Source organism: Cervus elaphus, chromosome 20, assembly GCF_910594005.1.
Source record: "Cervus elaphus chromosome 20, mCerEla1.1, whole genome shotgun sequence".
Lineage (NCBI taxonomy): Eukaryota > Metazoa > Chordata > Mammalia > Artiodactyla > Cervidae > Cervus > Cervus elaphus.
The window spans coordinates 40,670,455-40,687,461 of NC_057834.1; the positions used below are offsets into that span (position 1 = coordinate 40,670,455).

The following is a 17,007-nucleotide window of genomic DNA, read 5'->3' on the forward strand; positions in this document are numbered from 1 at the left end:
TCCCAGGTCCCAGAGAGGCAGGGGCTGGTATGTGGTGTGGGGGCTGTAATGGCCCTACCCTCTGCATGCTACTTAACAATGGTGCCGTTTCTCCTAGGCAGACCGCACTTCCTCCAGTTGGCATTCCCAACCTCAGAGTCTTTTGCTCCTGTCCTCTCTGTTGTATCTGTGAAGCCAACAGTGATCCTCTCCCAGCACCTTACACTTTAGCATTCAGCCCCAGGCAGGGCAAAGGCTCTCAGAGCTAATTCCAAATGTGGCTTTAAGATGGGCGGCACTCAGGACCACTGAACCTACTTGTGTAGAAGAGGCCTTGACTTGAGAGATGGGCAAGATGAATCAGTGGGAGCCCCTTCCTGTGCCTCTGAAAGCCAAAAAAGTTGGCAGGTGGGAAAGTGGTTATGATGGCAGCCCTACCCCTTGCATGCCACTCAGCAATGACACTTAGCTTCTGTGGTGTCCCAGGCTTTATCTGCAAACTTTCCCAGCTGTAGAACTCCTTACTCCTGCCCCTTCAGGCTGTCTTTTCACAGCCAACAATGATTCCCTCCCTGAGTTTTCGCTATAAAACCCATGTTCCAGCACCCAACCCCCCTCTGCAACAGGAGACACATGATTCAGGCTAGGATGAGCAGGGCTGTGGCACAGACCATGCATGCAGCTCTTAGTCTTACCTTTCACAGACCATCCTCTGCTTTGATCCCCTGAAGGCTCATTTCTGTCCCAGCTGATTCCCCCACTGTGGTGGGCTTTCCCCTCCATCTTCAGCTTCCTGTCAGGGTTGCTGGTCCCTGTTTTGATTCCTCTTTTCTGTGTTACATTTTTCATTTTGCCTGATTATGAGTGGATTTTGTTGTCCTTTTAGGTTTCCAAAGACTTCCACTAATATTCACCATGTTTTCTGTTGAGAATTATTCCCTTTGTAGATGTATACTTGAAATATAAATGTGAGGAAAGACAAATTTCACATCCTCCTATTCTACCGACTTGAGTTCTCCTCTTTATTACAATATTTAAAAAATATATGGTAGTCAGTGGAGATGCTGCTGAGCTAAAGGAAAATGTTACATCCTGACTTCTGGAACATATGTATCTGGTGACTATTTCAGAGCTTTCAAGTGTTTCCTCTTTCTCTTCCTCTTCATTCTTCTCCTCTTCCCTTCCTATTTATATAACTACATTCTTGAAAAGCTTCCTGATTTTTTGGCCAAGACAAGTTAGTAAGTTAATTATTCCACTGATTGCAGGAAGAAATAAGAAGATATGCAAAGACTATTACTAAATGCATTGCCAAAACATCAGTGTACTAAGTTGGACAGTTAAGAAATATATTAATACATTAGGAAGTGAAGAGTAATATGGCAGTTTGAGAGGTCTGAATGGTTGAAGGAGAAGTTAGAGAATAAACATTAAAAACATTTAAAACCACTCTCTTTTAATGATCTAAAACTTGTTGGCATACAGTAGAAGAAAACATACTCATTAGATAAACCCTAAGCATGTATTTAACTATTTCAGACTTTTAGTTCCCTGATCCTCTCTCCTTTTCGAAACCTACTACCAATCACTTGTATGTGGCAGTGTGAGTCTTAAATGGTATCTTATATTCAGTTTCGTTTTTATGCAATTTAAACCTGATATTTACTGTTAAATTATTTATTTCCTGGTAATGTAATCCTCAGCATGAGACAGCGTTCTAGCAAATTGTAGGGTTATGTTGAAATGGGACAGCCAGATTCCATTAACTGTGTTCCACATTCTACAGTAATATAAAGCGAGCGTTGTAACTTTACTCCTAAACTAGACATGATTCCTCACCAGCCACAGCCTAATTATAAAAATCTTCAGTGTCCAAGAGGATAGTACAGAAAAGAGGATAGTTCAACTCCAGACCTGAACAGAGGAACTGTAGAATTATCGAGAGCTAAATCTCTGAAAAGGCATAATGAAATAATTTACCAAGGCTGGAGAACATGCTAGCACATTCTCTCTTGAACTTCAGTTATTCTCTAAAAATTATTTTATTTGTCATATTTATATTTCACATGTATCATGTAATATTTATATTTATACTTGAATCGCTTTACACAAATTTTGATTTGACTGAACATAGGAAATAATGTACAGGAAATGGCAGATGAAATTTTCAAATTATGATATAATACATATTATATATTTTTTATATAAGAGAGTGACAAACACAGGGAGAAACAGGAAAGAGAGAGGATGAGAGATTACAAAGGATGGCAAATTCAAAATCTGTGGAACTGAAAACCTGTGGAAGGCCATCAGGCAAGAGGATTATCTCTTACCCAAGAAAGACTTAGACTTTTGCTCTATTCAGGCCTTCAATGGATGAAAGACTACACAACTTACAGAGGGCATCTCCTTGACCCAGACCACTAATTTATATACTAAAAAGTGAAAGACTGTCGCTAAGTTGTGTCCGACTCTTTGTGACCCCATGAAATGTAGCCCTCTCTCTGTGGGATTCTCCAGGCAAGACTACTTCAGTGGGTTGCCATTTCCTTATCCAGAGGATTTTCCTGATCCAGTGATCAAACTGGCATCTCCTGCTTGTTAGGCAGATACGTCACCAGTGAGCCACCAGGGAAGCCCTTCTCATTAAAAAAAATCCTTAGAGAAACACATGGAATTTGACCAAATATCTGGGCACCCTGTGCCAGTAAAGATGACTCATAAATTAACCATGCTTCCTTCTAGAACACTGACAATGCATATGAAGGAAGTGACCAGGAAAGAGGTTTACTTAACATATATTCCCTGTAGTATGGTAAATCTGAAAAATTGGTTTAAATTACAGTGAAATTCTTACTAATGATTGAGAAGTTGTAAATGAATGGCAATTAACTTCAAAGACTGAATGGCTCATGATTTCAACTTTCACTAAAAAATAGTTGTTTTATGGCAATACTTCCCAGATTGGGCCTTTCGATATTTCAAAGGGGGAAAGACATCAAAATATTTGAACAATGCTCTGAGCTTCTTTTATAGAGTGACATAGTACAAAGAGGACACTTGGGAGAATTTATGTAGGAGTAGGTGGTACATCATGTTGGGGAGTTATGTGCAAAAAGCTTGCTTTCTGTTGTTGGTCTAGAGTCTGGGCTGCGGCCAAACCTGAATTACAGTAGATGATGCTAAACTCTTAGTGAATTCCCTGGGACCCAAGGTGAAACAGATTTCTAAAGGCTGCAATAAACAGCTTGATGTCTTTTATCTGAGGGAGAAAAGCAGTGAAAGGAGGATCCTAGAGGGCACCACTTTACTGAACATATCCAAGTATTATGATGGGAAGGCTGGAGAGATGATCTGCAACCTGCCCTCAGTCCAGTTTAGAAGAAGAAAGGAGACAGATTAGCAGGTCATGGATCAAAGGGAAAAGCATTATAAGAAGGACTTGAGGTAAAGAAAAAGGTGTCACTAGATAGCCAGGCTCTTTTCAACCCAGTAGGTACAACAAAATGGCACCCAGTTCAAGGGGAACAAGACAGGCACTTTTATAATTCATAGAAGGTGAAAGGTATCAAAGAGGAATCTTCTCCAATCAAGAAAGGGAGGCTTTGACTCCAAGTTAAAGAACCCAAACAAATCCTCCCACTGCCATAAATCCCTGAAACTGAGAGGTTAAGACGGGGATGCTGTGTGTCATGGGAAGATAATCCAGTGAAGAGATCCTGGAGCAGGACATTTCCTCTTTCTGGAGTCCCTGTCAAGCCACTTATGGATGGATTTGCATTTTGGTTGGGAAATGACTGAACCAGGCCTGTTTTGGCAGCTCTGCTTCCTCCTGGGTGGGGCAGCAAGTCCCTATAAAAAGGCCCTCTGCTGCATCACTGCCATCCTCCTGCTGCTCAAGTCCAGATAGATTTTGGAGAACCTGGTGAGTCTGATTCTTCAGTTCAACTCTATTCTTTGGCTCTCTACTTATGAATTAATTCTGGCTACAGCAAATTTGGTGTGTCCAAAGTTATTGTCATGACTTTAATGCTCCTTAGTGGATGGGAGCTTGGAATATGAACGCAGTGATATAGAGTATTTATTAAGTTTCTGGGACAGAGTTTGAATTCCTTTACTGAAGTGACAAGATTAAAACAAAATCTGTGACAAGAGGTAAAGAATGAAGCACTTTTCCTCTTTCTGTATCTTTCCTGTGTCCTTCTTCTGTTATTGAAGAGTCATTTATCTTAGAAGGTGTGGGGCCCTTGTATCCTTCCTGGTGGCCTTTTGCTGTGTACACAAGTGATACTTCTGGGACCTCATGATAGATAATGATGATGGAAATTGCTTGTGAGCTTACCTAGGATTTTGGAACTTATGATGGCCTTTCTTGAAGATGCTGTTTCCGGAAAAAAAAGAACAGAACAACACTGATTGATTTTTTGAAAAAAAATTTTTTCTTCGAAAAGTTGTATGTTAAAAGATTTTCTCTGAGCCAATAATACAATTTGTTAAAGAGGGAGAGAGAGGCCAGAAGTTCAGTGAAAGGGATTAAAGAGATCAAAGCACATTCTTAGGGACTGCAAAGATTCTATCCTATGTTATTAAACAAGCTCAGACTTTTCTCCCTGTAGCAGTTCCTTCTTGTGAACACTGTCATGTAATTTCTTCCAGATTCTGAGACTCCAGAAAGATGTCTTATCAGCAGCAACAGTGCAAGCAGCCCTGCCAGCCACCTCCAGTAGTGTGCCCTCCCAAGTGCCCTGAGCCTTGCCCACCTCCAAAGTGTCCTGAGCCTTGCCCACCTCCAAAGTGCCCTGAGCCATGCCCACCTCCAAAGTGCCAGCAGAAATGCCCTCCCGTGCCACCTCCCCAACAATGCCAGCAGAAGTGCCCACCCAAAAGCAAGTAGAAGCATCAGCTTGTATCTGGATCAGGAAAGGATGAGGATAGCTGACTCACCTGGCTCCACAGCTCCACCTTCATTTTCCCTTTAAAGTCCATCATGGATATAGAAGAAGCTTCTCCTTCCTTCAGCCTGCAGTATGCCTGTGGTGATACCTGACAACCAGAGGTTTCCTTCCTGAGGCTGCTGTTCTGCTCTCCTCTGGGAGGACAGCTGGGAAAGCATCACAGAGCTTCAGATGGAAGAGCAGCAGCTTTTCTCCTGGGCACCATCAGAGGATTCTCTCCCTCTCTTGGGTCTGTCTGTCACCTGGGCAGGGGTTTCTACCAGCTGGTCAACTGTTGCTTATCCTCCTCTTCACGAATAAAGTACAGCTCCTTTTTGTGATGTCAAAAAATGTTTCCTTTCTTTTAAAACTGTTCTTACTAATACCATAAAATCATCAAGTTTTGTTTCTATCCTTTGATACCAAGGTTCAAGCTCTCACCATCAGTGCTGTCTAAATTTTGAGTCTTATCAAAGAATGCTTTAACATAATTTCAATTACATGTTATTTCCTTAATTATCACTTGATGGATTGAGGACAATATATTTACCTCTCCAGGTTTTCAGTCCCTTTAGTAAAATCTATGGAAAATTTTATTTTCATTTCAAACCTCTGCGGAATCAATATCAAATGAATGTGTATAATTTAGTTGGCAGATGCCAGACTCATAAATAGTACTTGGAACATAGCAGGTCATCAGTGTCTCCATCATCACCACCATCACCACCCCTGTTACCCTCACCACCATATTTGCAGCTGACTCATCTATCTCCTCAGCTCCACCTTCATCTGTTCAAAGCCTGTCATGAATACAGAAGAAGCTTCTCCATCCTTCTGCCTACAATGTGCCAAACCATTGCTTATTTAATGTGTATGCAGAGTATATCATGAGAAACGCTGGGCTGGAAGAAGCACAAGCTGGAATCAAGTTTGCTGGGACAAATATCAATAATCTCAGATATGCAGATGACACCACCCTTATGGCAGAAAGCAAAGAACTAAAAAGCCTCTTGATGAAAGTGAAAGAGGAGAGTGAAAAAGCTGGCTTAAAACTCAACATTCAGAAAGCTAAGATCATGGCATTTGGTCCCATCACTCCATGGCAAATAGGTGGGGAAACAGTGTAAACAGTGGCTGACTTTAGTTTTTTGGGCTTCAAAATGACTGCAGATGGTGATTGCAGCCATGAAATTTAAATATGCTTACAACTTGTAAGGAAAGTTATGATTCTAAGATCGAAACTACAATGAGGTATCAGCTCACACTGGTCATGATGGTCATCATCAAAAAAAAAAAAAAAAATCTACAAACAATAAGTGTTGCATGCGTGTGGAGTAAAAGGAACCCTCACGCACTGTTTTGGTTTCCCTGATGGCTCAGATGGTACAAAATTCTGCCTGCAGTTCTCACAACCCAGGTTTGACCCCTGTCTAGGGCAGAACCTCTGGAGAAGGGAATGGCAACCCACTCTAGTTGGTAGGAATGTTAACTGATGCAGCCACTATGGAGAATGGTATGGAGGTTCCTTAAAAAACTAAAAATAGAGTTACTATATGACCCAGAAAGCACACTACTGGGCGTATTCCCTGAGAAATCAATAATGGTCATTGCATCACTATTTACATTTGCCAGGACTTGGATGCAGCCTAAATGTTCATCAGTCAATGAATGGATAAAGAAGACATGGTACATATATACAATGGAATACTCAGTTCAGTTCAGTCACTGTAGTGACGGACTTTTTGCGAACCCCATTGACTGCATGCAGCATGCCACGCTTCCCTGTCCATCAACTCCCAGAGCTCGCTCAAACTCAAACTCATGTTCATTGAGTTGGTGATGACATGCAACCATCTCATCCTCTGTTGTCGCCTTCTCTTCTTGCCTTCAATCCTTCCCAGCATCAGAGTCTTTTACAATGAGTCAGTTCTTCGCATCACGTGGTCAAAATATTGGAGTTTCACTTTCAGCATCAGTGCTTGCAAGGAATATTCAGGACTTACTTCTTTTAGGATAGACTGATTTGATCTCCTTGTAATATGAGGGACTCTCAAGAGTCTTCTCTAACACACAGTTCATAGGCATCAACTCTTTGGTGCTCAGCTTTCTTTATCATCCAACTCTCACATCCATACATAACTGCTGGAAAAACCATAGCTTTGACTAGATGGACCTTTGTTGGCAAAGTAATGTCTCTGCTTTTTAATACTCTGTCTAGGCTGGTCATAATTTTCCTTCCAAAGAGTAAATGTTTTTCAATTTCATGGCTGCAATCACCATCTGCAGTGATTTTAGAGCCCCCTAAGATAAAGTCTCTCACTGATTCCATTGTTTCCCCTTCTATTTGCTATGAAGTGATGGGACCGCATGCCAAGATCTTCATTTTCTGAAAGTTGAGTTTTAAGCCAGATTTTTCACTCTCCTCTCTCATTTTCATCAAGAGGCTCTTTAGTTCCTTTTCACTTTCTGTCATAAGGTGGTGTCATCTGCATATCTGAGGTCATTGTTATTTCTCCCTGCAATTTTGATTCCAGCTTGTACTTCATCCAGCCTGGTATTTCGCATGATGTATTCTGCATAGAAGTTAAATAAGCAATATACAGCCTTGACATACTCCTTTCCCACTTTGGAACCAGTCTGTTTTTCCACGTCCGGTTATAACTGTAGCTTTTTGACCTACATACAGATATTATTCAACTATAAAAATAATTGAAATTAGGTCATTTGTAGATACATGGATGGATCCAGGGTCTATCATACAGAGTGAAGTTAGAAAGAGAAAAACAGATGTCATATATTAGTGTATATATGTGAAATCTAGGAAAATGGAACAGATGAACTTATTTGCAGCACAGAAATAGAGATGCAGACATAGAGAAAGGACATGTGGATACTGAGTGGGTGGGTAAGAGGGGGTGGAATGATTTGGGAGATTAAGATTGACATACATATACTACCTTGTGTAAAATGACTAGTGGGAACCTGCCAGATAACCCAGGGAGCTCAGCTCACTGCTCCCAATACGGGTGAAATGGGGTGGGGGATGATGAGAGGGAAATCCAAGAGGGAGGTGAAATAGGTATGCAAATAACTGATTCGCTTCATTTTCTAGAAGATTCTAATACAGTGTCATAAAATAACCCCAATAAAAAATAAAATAAAAATAAAATGGATAACCAACAAAGACCTAGTGTATAGAACATGGAATTCTGCTCAATAATCATGTAACATCCTAAATGGGAAAAGAATTTGAATAAGAATGATACATGTATATGTAGAAGTGAATGGCTTTGCTGTATGCCTGAAATTAACACATTGTTAACCAACTATACTCCAACATACAAAAAAAGGTAAAGAATAGTTTGGTTAAGAATATATCCTTTTTCACAGCTTACTTGATTAGTAAGCTAAACATTAGAGAAAAACTTGCTTAGCAATAGTGACTTTGTAAATGTAAATAAACATTGTAAACCTCAATGTTCTTCAAAGTTTGTGTCAAAACAGAGAAGTAATTTCAGATGAGGAAAAATATTTAAGGCTCTGAGGTTAATGAGTTGTTGGAGTAAGAAGAGCAAATATTACACATGGAGAGTGGGCAAAACTTTACCTAGTAAGGATCCTTTAAATTTCCCATTCTTCTGTACTTCCCATGTTTTCAGAGCTACTATAATGTCATGTGGAGAAGGCAGTGGCACCCCACTCCAGTACTCTTGCCTGGAAAATCCCATGAATGGAGGCGCCTGGTAGGCTGCAGTCCATGGGGTCGCGAAGAGTCGGACACGACTGAGCGACTTCACTTTCACTTTCACTTTCATGCATTGGAGAAGGAAATGGCAACCCACTCCAGTGTTCTTGCCTGGAGAATCCCAGGGACGGCGGAGCCTGGTGGGCTGCCGTCTATGGGGTCGCACAGAGTCGGACACGACTGAAGTGATTTAGCATAGCATAGCATAGCGTAATGTCATGCAGAATGTTCCACCACATCCCAAAAGTCCTTTATCTGCAGTATCACATTAAACATAAGGTTAAATTAGAAAAGAAAAAGCACAAGAAGAAAATGAAGGGGCAAAGGAGTGTAACAGTCTTCTTGGTTGCTGTGCTAGTTACGTCTGTCTCACCTCCCTGCTGAAGCAAGCATGGTGGTGAGGTGATGATGTTGATGGTGGTGATGGAGACAATGATGATCTGCCATTTCTGTGCCCCAACATGTGCAAATTAAAGTATACACAATCATGTAACTTTTATGCCTCAGATATTTTGCAGCGTAACACTATTTTCCCCATTTCAGAAAAGGGACTTTAATTCTGAGGAGTTAAATAATTTTGTACTCAAATTAGTCAAGCAATAATTAACATGGATTCTAAATTATAGATCAATAATCTTTTTTAAAAAAAACCTTTCTTTCTTTTTTAAACAGTGTATTTATTTATTAATTTATTTTGGCAATGCTGGGCCTTCATTGCTACATGGGCTTTGCTCTAGTTGCGATGAGTCGGACTGCTATCTAGTTGTGGTGTGTAGACTTCACACTGAACTGACTTCTCTTGTTGCGGAACACAGGCTTTAGGGTGCTTGGATTCAGTAGTTGCAGCATGTGGGCACAGGAGTTGCAGTTTCTGGGCTCTAGAGCACAGGCTCGATAGTTGTGTCACTTGGGCTTAGTTGCTCCACGGAATGTGGGATCTTCCCAGACCAGGGACCAAACCCACGTCTCCTGCATTGGCAGGTGGATTCTTTACCACTGACCCATCAGGGAAGATCAGAAAGGATCTCTGGTATTACTCAAATTCAGACAACACTGATTGTGGAAGCTGGAACTTTAGGATCAAAGAAGGAAAATAATAAACCCAAACACAATATGCTTTTGCTATAAGTGCTTTTAATAGAAAGAAACATTTTTGCCATCACAAAAGAGAATTGTAGCTTATTCAGGAAGTACAGAACAAGTAATAATTTTCTAGTTGGTAGAAACCCCTGCCCAGGTGACAGACAGACACAGAAGACAGGGAGAGGATCTTCTGATGGTGCCCAGGAGGAGCGCTGCTGCTCTTCCCTCTGAAGCACTGAGTTTTCTCAGCTGTCTTCCCAGAGGCAAGTGGTGTAGCAGCCTCAGGAAGAAAGCCTCTACTGTCAGGAGCCCCCACAGGCATATTGCAGGCTGAAGGATGGAGAAACTTCTTTTGTATTCATGACAGGCTTTAGGAGAAGATGAAGGTGGAGCTGTGGAGCTGATGAGTCAGCTGCAAATATGGTCAGGAAAACGGGTGGTGGTGATGGTGGTGATGATGGAGACAATGATGACCTGCTATCTTCCAAGTGCTATTAATGAGTCTGGTATGTGTCAACTAAATTATACACATTCCTTGAATATTGATTCTTCAGAAGTTTGAAATGAAAATACAATTTTCCCTACATTTTAATAAAGGGACTGATAACCTAGAGAGGTAAATATTTTGATCCTCAAACAATCAAGTGATAATTAAGCAAATAACATGGAATTGAAATTATGTAGAAGTATTCTGTGATAAGAATCAAAATTTAGACAGCGTTGATTGTGACAGCTTGAAATTTGGCATCAAACAAATCACCAGCCCAGGCTGAATGCATGAGACAAGTGCTCGGGCCCGGTGCACTGGGAAGACCCAGAGAAATCGGGTGGAGAGGGGGGGGGGGGGGGGGGTTGGGGATGGGGAATACATGTAAATCCATGGCTGATTCATGTCAATGTATGACAAAACCCACTACAATATGGTAAAGTAATTAGCCTCCAACATATAAAAATAAATGGAGAAAAAAAAAAAAGGATAAAGGCAAAACTTGATGATGGTATGGTATTATACTAAAAACAGTTTTAAAAGAAAAGAAACATTTTTTTCCATCACACAAAAAAACTGTACTTTATTCGTGAAGAGGAGGATAAGTTACAGTTGACCAGCTGGTAGAAACCCCTGCCCAGGTGACAGACAGACCCAAGAGAGGGAGAGAATCCTCTGATGGTGCCCAGGAGAAAAGCTGCTGCTCTTCCATCTGAAGCTCTGTGATGCTTTCCCAGCTGTCCTCCCAGAGGAGAGCAGAACAGCAGCCTCAGGAAGGAAACCTCTGGTTGTCAGGTATCACCACAGGCATACTGCAGGCTGAAGGAAGGAGAAGCTTCTTTTATATCCATGATGGACTTTAAAGGGAAAATGAAGGTGGAGCTGTGGAGCCAGGTGAGTCAGCTATCCTCATCCTTTCCTGATCCAGATACAAGCTGATGCTTCTACTTGCTTTTGGGTGGGCACTTCTGCTGGCATTGTTGGGGAGGTGGCACGGGAGGGCATTTCTGCTGGCACTTTGGAGGTGGGCATGGCTCAGGGCACTTTGGAGGTGGGCAAGGCTCAGGACACTTTGGAGGTGGGCAAGGCTCAGGGCACTTAGGGGGGCACACTACTGGAGGTGGCTGGCAGGGCTGCTTGCACTGCTGCTGCTGATAAGACATCTTTCTGGAGTCTCAGAATCTGGAAGAAATTACATGACAGTGTTCACAAGAAGGAACTGCTACAGGGAGAAAAGTCTGAGTTTGTTTAATAACCTAGGATAGAATCTTTGCAGTCCCTAAGAATGTCATTTGATCTCTTTAACCCCTTCCAATGAACTTCTGGTCTCTCTCTCCCTCTTTAACAAATTGTATTATTGGCTCAGAGAAAATCTTTTTACATACCACTTTTCAAAAAATTTCTTTTTTCAAAAAACCAATCAATGTTTTTCTGTTCTTCTTCTTCTTTTTTTTTTCCTGGAAATAGCATCTTCAAGAAATGCTATCATAAGGTCCAAAATCCTGGATAAGCTCACAAGCAATTCTCATCATCATTATCTATCATGAGGTCCCAGAAGTATGACTTGTGTATAGAGCAAATGGCCACCAGGAAGGATACAAGGGCCCCACACCTTCTAAGATAAATGACTCTTCAATAACAGCTGAAGGACACAGGAAAGATACAGAAAAAGGAAAAATACTTCTTTCCTTGCCTCTTGTCACAGAATTTGTTGCAGTCTCTTCAATAAAGGAATTCAAACTCTGTCCCAGAAACTTAATAAATACTGTATATTACCGTTTTCAAATTCCAAGCTTCCATCCACTAAGGAGCATTAAAGTCATGACAATAACTCTGCACACACCAAATTTGCTATAGCCAGAATTAATTCATAAGTAGAGACCCCAGGAATAGAGTTGAACTGAAGGATCAGACTCACCAGGTTCTCCAAAATCTATCTGGACTTGAGTAGCAGGAGGATGGCAGTGATGCAGCAGAGGGCCTTTTTATAGGGACTAGCTGCCCCACCCAGGAGGAAGCATAGCTGCCAAAACAGGCCTGGTTCAGTTATTTCCCAACCAAAATGCAAATCCATCCATAAGTGGCTTGACAGGGACTCCAGAAAGAGGAAATGTCCTACTCCTCCCTGGATTATAATCCAGGGATCTCCTCCCTGGATTATCATCCCATGATGCACAGCATCCCTGTCTTAAGATCTCAGTTTCAGGGGTTTATAGCAGTGGGAGGATTTGTGAGGGTTAACTTGGAGTCAAAGCCTCCCCTTCTTGTTTGGGGAAGATTCCTCTCTGATACCTTTCACCTTCTATGAATTATAAAAGTGCCTGTCTTGTTCCGCATGAACTGGGTGCCATTTTGTTGTACATACTGGGTTGAAAAGAGCCTGGCTATTTAGTGATGCCTTTCTCTTTACCTCAAGTCCTTCTTATAATGCTTTTCCCTTTGATCCATGACCTGCTAATCCGTCTCCTTTCTTCTTCTAAAATGGACCAAGTGCAGGTTGCAGATCATCTCTCCAGCCTTCCCATCATAATACTTGGATATGTTCAGTAAAGTGGTGCCCTCTAGGATCCGCCTTTCACTGCTTTTCTCCCTCAGATAAAAGACATCAAGCTGTTTATTGCAGCCTTTAGAAATCTGTTTCACCTTGGGTCCCAGGGAATTCACTAAGAGTTTAGCATCATCTACTGTAATTCAGTTTTGGCCGCAGCCCAGACTCTAGACCAGCAACAGAAAGCAAGCTTTTTGCACATAACTCTCCAGCATGATGTACCATCTACTCCTATATAATTTCTCCCAACTGTCCTCTTTGTACCATGTCACTCTATGAAAGAAGCTCAGAGCATTGTTCAAATTTTCTGACGTCCTTCCCCTTTGAAATATTGAAAGACCCAATCTGATAAGTAATGCCATATAATAACTATTTTTTAAGGAAAGTTGAAATCATTATGAGCCATTCAGTCATTGAAGTTAATTCCCATTCATATACAGCTTCTCAATCATTAATAAGAATTTCACTGTAATTTAAACCAATTTTTCAGATTTACCATACTGGTTAAAGGGAATATATGTTAAGTAAACCTCTTTCCTGGTCACTTCCTTCATATATTTTGTCAGTGTGCCAGAAAGAAGCATAGTTAATTTATGAGTCATTTTGACTGCTATAGGGTGCCCAGATAATTGGTCGAATATTATTCTATGTGCTTCTCTAAGGATGTTTTTGAATGAGATGGTCTTTCCTGGTCACTCAGTGGTAAAGTGTCTGCCTAACAGGGAGGAGATGCCAGTTTGATCACTGGATCAGGAAAATCACCTGGGTAAGGAAATGGCAACCCAGTATCTTTGCCCGGAGAATCACTCAGAGAGAAGAGCCTGGCTGGCTACATTCTGTGGGGTCACGAAGAGTTGGACACAATGTAGTGACAGACAAAACCTTTCAATATATAAATCAGTGGTCTGGGTAAAGGAGGTTGCCCTCTATAAGGTGGGTAGTCCTTCATCCATTGAAAGCCTGAGTAGAGCAAAAATCTGAGTCTTTCTTGGGTAAGAGATAATCCTCTTGCCTGATGGCCTTCCACAGGTTTTCAGTTGCACAGAGTTTGAATTTGTCAGCCTTTATAATCTCATTCTCTCTCTTTGCTGTTTCTCTCTGTGTCTGTCACTCTCTCATATAAAATACATGTATAACATGCATTATTATAATTTAAAAATTTCATCTGCCATTTGATGTACATCATTTCCTATGTTCAATCAAGTTAAAAATTCAAGAAGTTTGTGTAAAGTGATTAAAGTAAAACTATAAATATTACATGATACATGTGAAGTGTAATTATGAAAAATATAATGAATTTTTAGAGAATAACTGAAGTTCAAGAAAGAATGCCCTAGCACATTCTCCAGCCCTGGCATAATATTTCATTTATGCCTTTTCAGAGATTTAGCTCTCAATAATTCTTTTACAGTTCCTTTGTTCAGCTGGAGCTGAACTATCGTCTTTTCTGTACTATACTCTTGGGCACTGAAGATTTTCATAATAGTCTATGGCTGGAAATGAATCACATCTGGTTTAGGAGCAAAGTTACAATGATGGCTTTATATGACTATAGAATGTGGGAACACATTAATGAATGTCCCATTTCACCTGACCACTACAATCCCCTAGAATGCTATCTCATGCTGAAGATTACTTTACCAGGAAATAAATCATTTTTATTCCAATAGTAAATATCAGGTTTAAATTGCATAAAAACAAAAATGAATGTAAGATACCATTTAAGACTCACACTGCCACATACAAGTGATTGAGAGTAGGTTTGGGAGGGGAGAGAGGATCAGAGAACTAAACGTTTAATACATGCTTAGGGTTTATGATGAGTTTGTTTTCTTCTACTCTATCCCAACATGTTATTGACCTTTAAAAGAGAGTAGTTTTAAAGGTTTTATTTTTTAATTAATTAATTTATATTAATTTATAATATTGTATTGATTTTGCCATACAATGACTTGAGTCTGCCATGAATGTACATGTATTCCCCATCCTGAATTCCCTTCTCACCTCCCTCCCACCTCCCTCTGGGTCATCCCATTGCACCAGCACCGAGCCTCCTGTATCATGCATCAAACCTGGACTGGTGATTTGTTTCACATGTGATATTTTACATGTTTCAATGCCGTTCTCCCATATCATCCTGCCCTTGCCCTCTCCCAGAATCCAAAAGACTGTTCAATACATCTGTGTCTCTTTTGCTCTCTCGCTTATAGGGTTATCATTACCTTCTTTCTAAATTCCATATATATGTTTTAGTATACTGTATTGGTGTTCTTCCTTCTGGCTTACTTCACTCTGTATAATAGGTTCCAGTTTCATCCACCTCATTAGAACTGATTCAACTGTATTCTCTTTAATGGCTGAGTAATATTCCATGGTGTATATGTACCACAGCTTTCTTATCCACTCATCTGCTGATGGACATCTAGGTTTCTTCCATGTCCTGGCTATTATAAACAGTGCCATGCTGAACATTGGGGTACACATGTCTCTTTCGATTCTGGTTTCCTCGGTGTGTATGCCCAGAAGTGGGATTGCTGGGTTGTATGGCAGTTCTATTTCCAGATTTTTAAGGAATCTCCACTCTGTTCTCCATAGTGGCTGTACTAGTTTGCATTCCCACCAACAGTGTAAGAAAAGTTCCCTTTTCTCCACACCCTCTCCAGCGTTTATTGCTTGTTGACTTTTGGATAGCAGTCAATCTGACTGGCGTGAAATGGTACCTCATTGTGGTTTTGATTTGCATTTCTCTGATCATGAGTGATGTTGAGCATCTATTCATGTGTTTGTTAGCCATCTGTATGTCTTCTTTGGAGAAATGTCTGCTTAATTCTTTGGCCCACTTTTTGATTGGGTCTTTTATTTTTCTGGAATTGAGCTGCAGGAGTTTCTCGTATATTTTTGAGATTCATCTTTGTTCATTGCTTCGTTTGCTATTATTTTCTCCCATTCTGATGGCTGTCTTTTCACCTTGCTTATAGTTTCCTTTGTTGTGCAGAAGCTTTTAATTTTAATTAGGTCCCATTTGTTTGTTTTTGCTTTTATTTCCAATATTCTGGGAGGTGGGAGATAGAGGATCCTACTGTGGTTTATGTCGGAGAGAGTTTTGCCTATGTTTTCCTCTAGGAGTTTTATAGTTTCTGGTCTTACGTTTAGATCTTTAATCCATTTTGAGTTTACTTTTGTGTATGGTGTTAGAAAGTGTTCTAGTTTCATTCTTTTACAAGTGATTGACCAGTTTTCCGAGCACCACTTGCTAAAGAGGTTGTCTTTTTTCCATTATATATCCTTACCTCCTTTGTCAAAGATAAGGTGTCCATCCCAAGGTATGTGGGTTTATTTCTGGGCTTTCTATTTTGTTCCATTGATCTATATTTCTGTCTTTATGTCAGTACCATACTGTCTTGATGACTGTGGCTTTGTAGTAGAGCCTGAAGTCAGGCAGGTTGATTCCTCCAGTTCCATTCTTCTTTCTCAAGATTGCTTTGGCTATTCAAGGTTTTTTATATTTCCATACAAACTGTGAAATCATTTGTTCTAGTTCTGTGAAAAATACCGTTGGTAGCTTGATAGGGATTGCACTGAATCTATAGACTACTTTGCTTAGTATATTCATTTTCACTATATTGATTCTTCTGACCCATGAACACAGTATATTTCTCCATCTATTTGTGTCATCTTTGATTTCTTTCACCAGTGTTTTATAGTTTTCTATATATAGGTCTTTTGTTTCTTTAGGTAGATTTATTTCCTCGTCTTTCCTCACATATATATTTAAAATATACATCTAAAAATGGAGTAATTCTCAACAGAATACCCGGTGAACATTATTGGAAGTCTTTGGAAACCTAAAAGGACAAAAAAGTCCACTAATAATCAGGCAAAATGAAAAAGTAAAACAGAAAAGAGGAATCAAAACAGGGACCAGCAACCCTGACAGGAAGCTGAAGATGGAGGGGAAAGCTCATCACAGTGGGGAAATCAGCTGGGACAGAAATGGGACTTCAGGGGATCAAAGCAGAGGATGGTCTGTGAAAGGTAAGACTAAGAGCTGCATGCATGGTCTGTGCCACAGCCCTGCTCATCCTAGCCTGAATAATATGCCTCCTGTTGCAGAGGGGGGTTGGGTGCTGGAATATGGAGTTTGGAGTGAAGATTCAGGGAGGGAACCGTTGTTGGCTGTGAAAAGACAGCCTGAAGGGGCAAGAGTAAGGAGTTCTACAGCCGGGAAAGT

At 40.6% G+C, this 17,007-nt stretch overlaps 2 protein-coding genes across 2 annotated transcripts; one reads left to right on the plus strand and one right to left on the minus strand.

Moving 5' to 3' along the window:
* The first annotated feature begins 3,822 nt into the window (after positions 1–3,822).
* Positions 3,823–5,264, plus strand: LOC122677703 (small proline-rich protein 2E-like). Its single transcript, XM_043877912.1, has 2 exons — positions 3,823–3,904; positions 4,636–5,264. The coding sequence occupies exon 2, from the start codon at positions 4,655–4,657 to the stop codon at positions 4,871–4,873; it is 219 nt and encodes a 72-aa protein (XP_043733847.1). The 5' UTR covers positions 3,823–3,904; positions 4,636–4,654; the 3' UTR covers positions 4,874–5,264.
* Positions 5,265–10,781: 5,517 nt separating this feature from the next.
* LOC122677702 (small proline-rich protein 2E-like) lies at positions 10,782–12,231 on the minus strand. Its single transcript, XM_043877911.1, has 2 exons — positions 12,147–12,231; positions 10,782–11,410 (listed from the first exon to the last, which is right to left on the minus strand). The coding sequence occupies exon 2, from the start codon at positions 11,389–11,391 to the stop codon at positions 11,173–11,175; it is 219 nt and encodes a 72-aa protein (XP_043733846.1). The 5' UTR covers positions 11,392–11,410; positions 12,147–12,231; the 3' UTR covers positions 10,782–11,172.
* Between the last annotated feature and the right edge of the window lie 4,776 nt (positions 12,232–17,007).

Excerpts from the sequence above, each read along its gene's own strand:
- LOC122677703 (XM_043877912.1), top strand. The coding sequence starts at position 4,655 with ATGTCTTATCAGCAGCAACAGTGCAAGCAGCCCTGCCAGCCACCTCCA.
- LOC122677702 (XM_043877911.1), bottom strand. The coding sequence starts at position 11,391 with ATGTCTTATCAGCAGCAGCAGTGCAAGCAGCCCTGCCAGCCACCTCCA.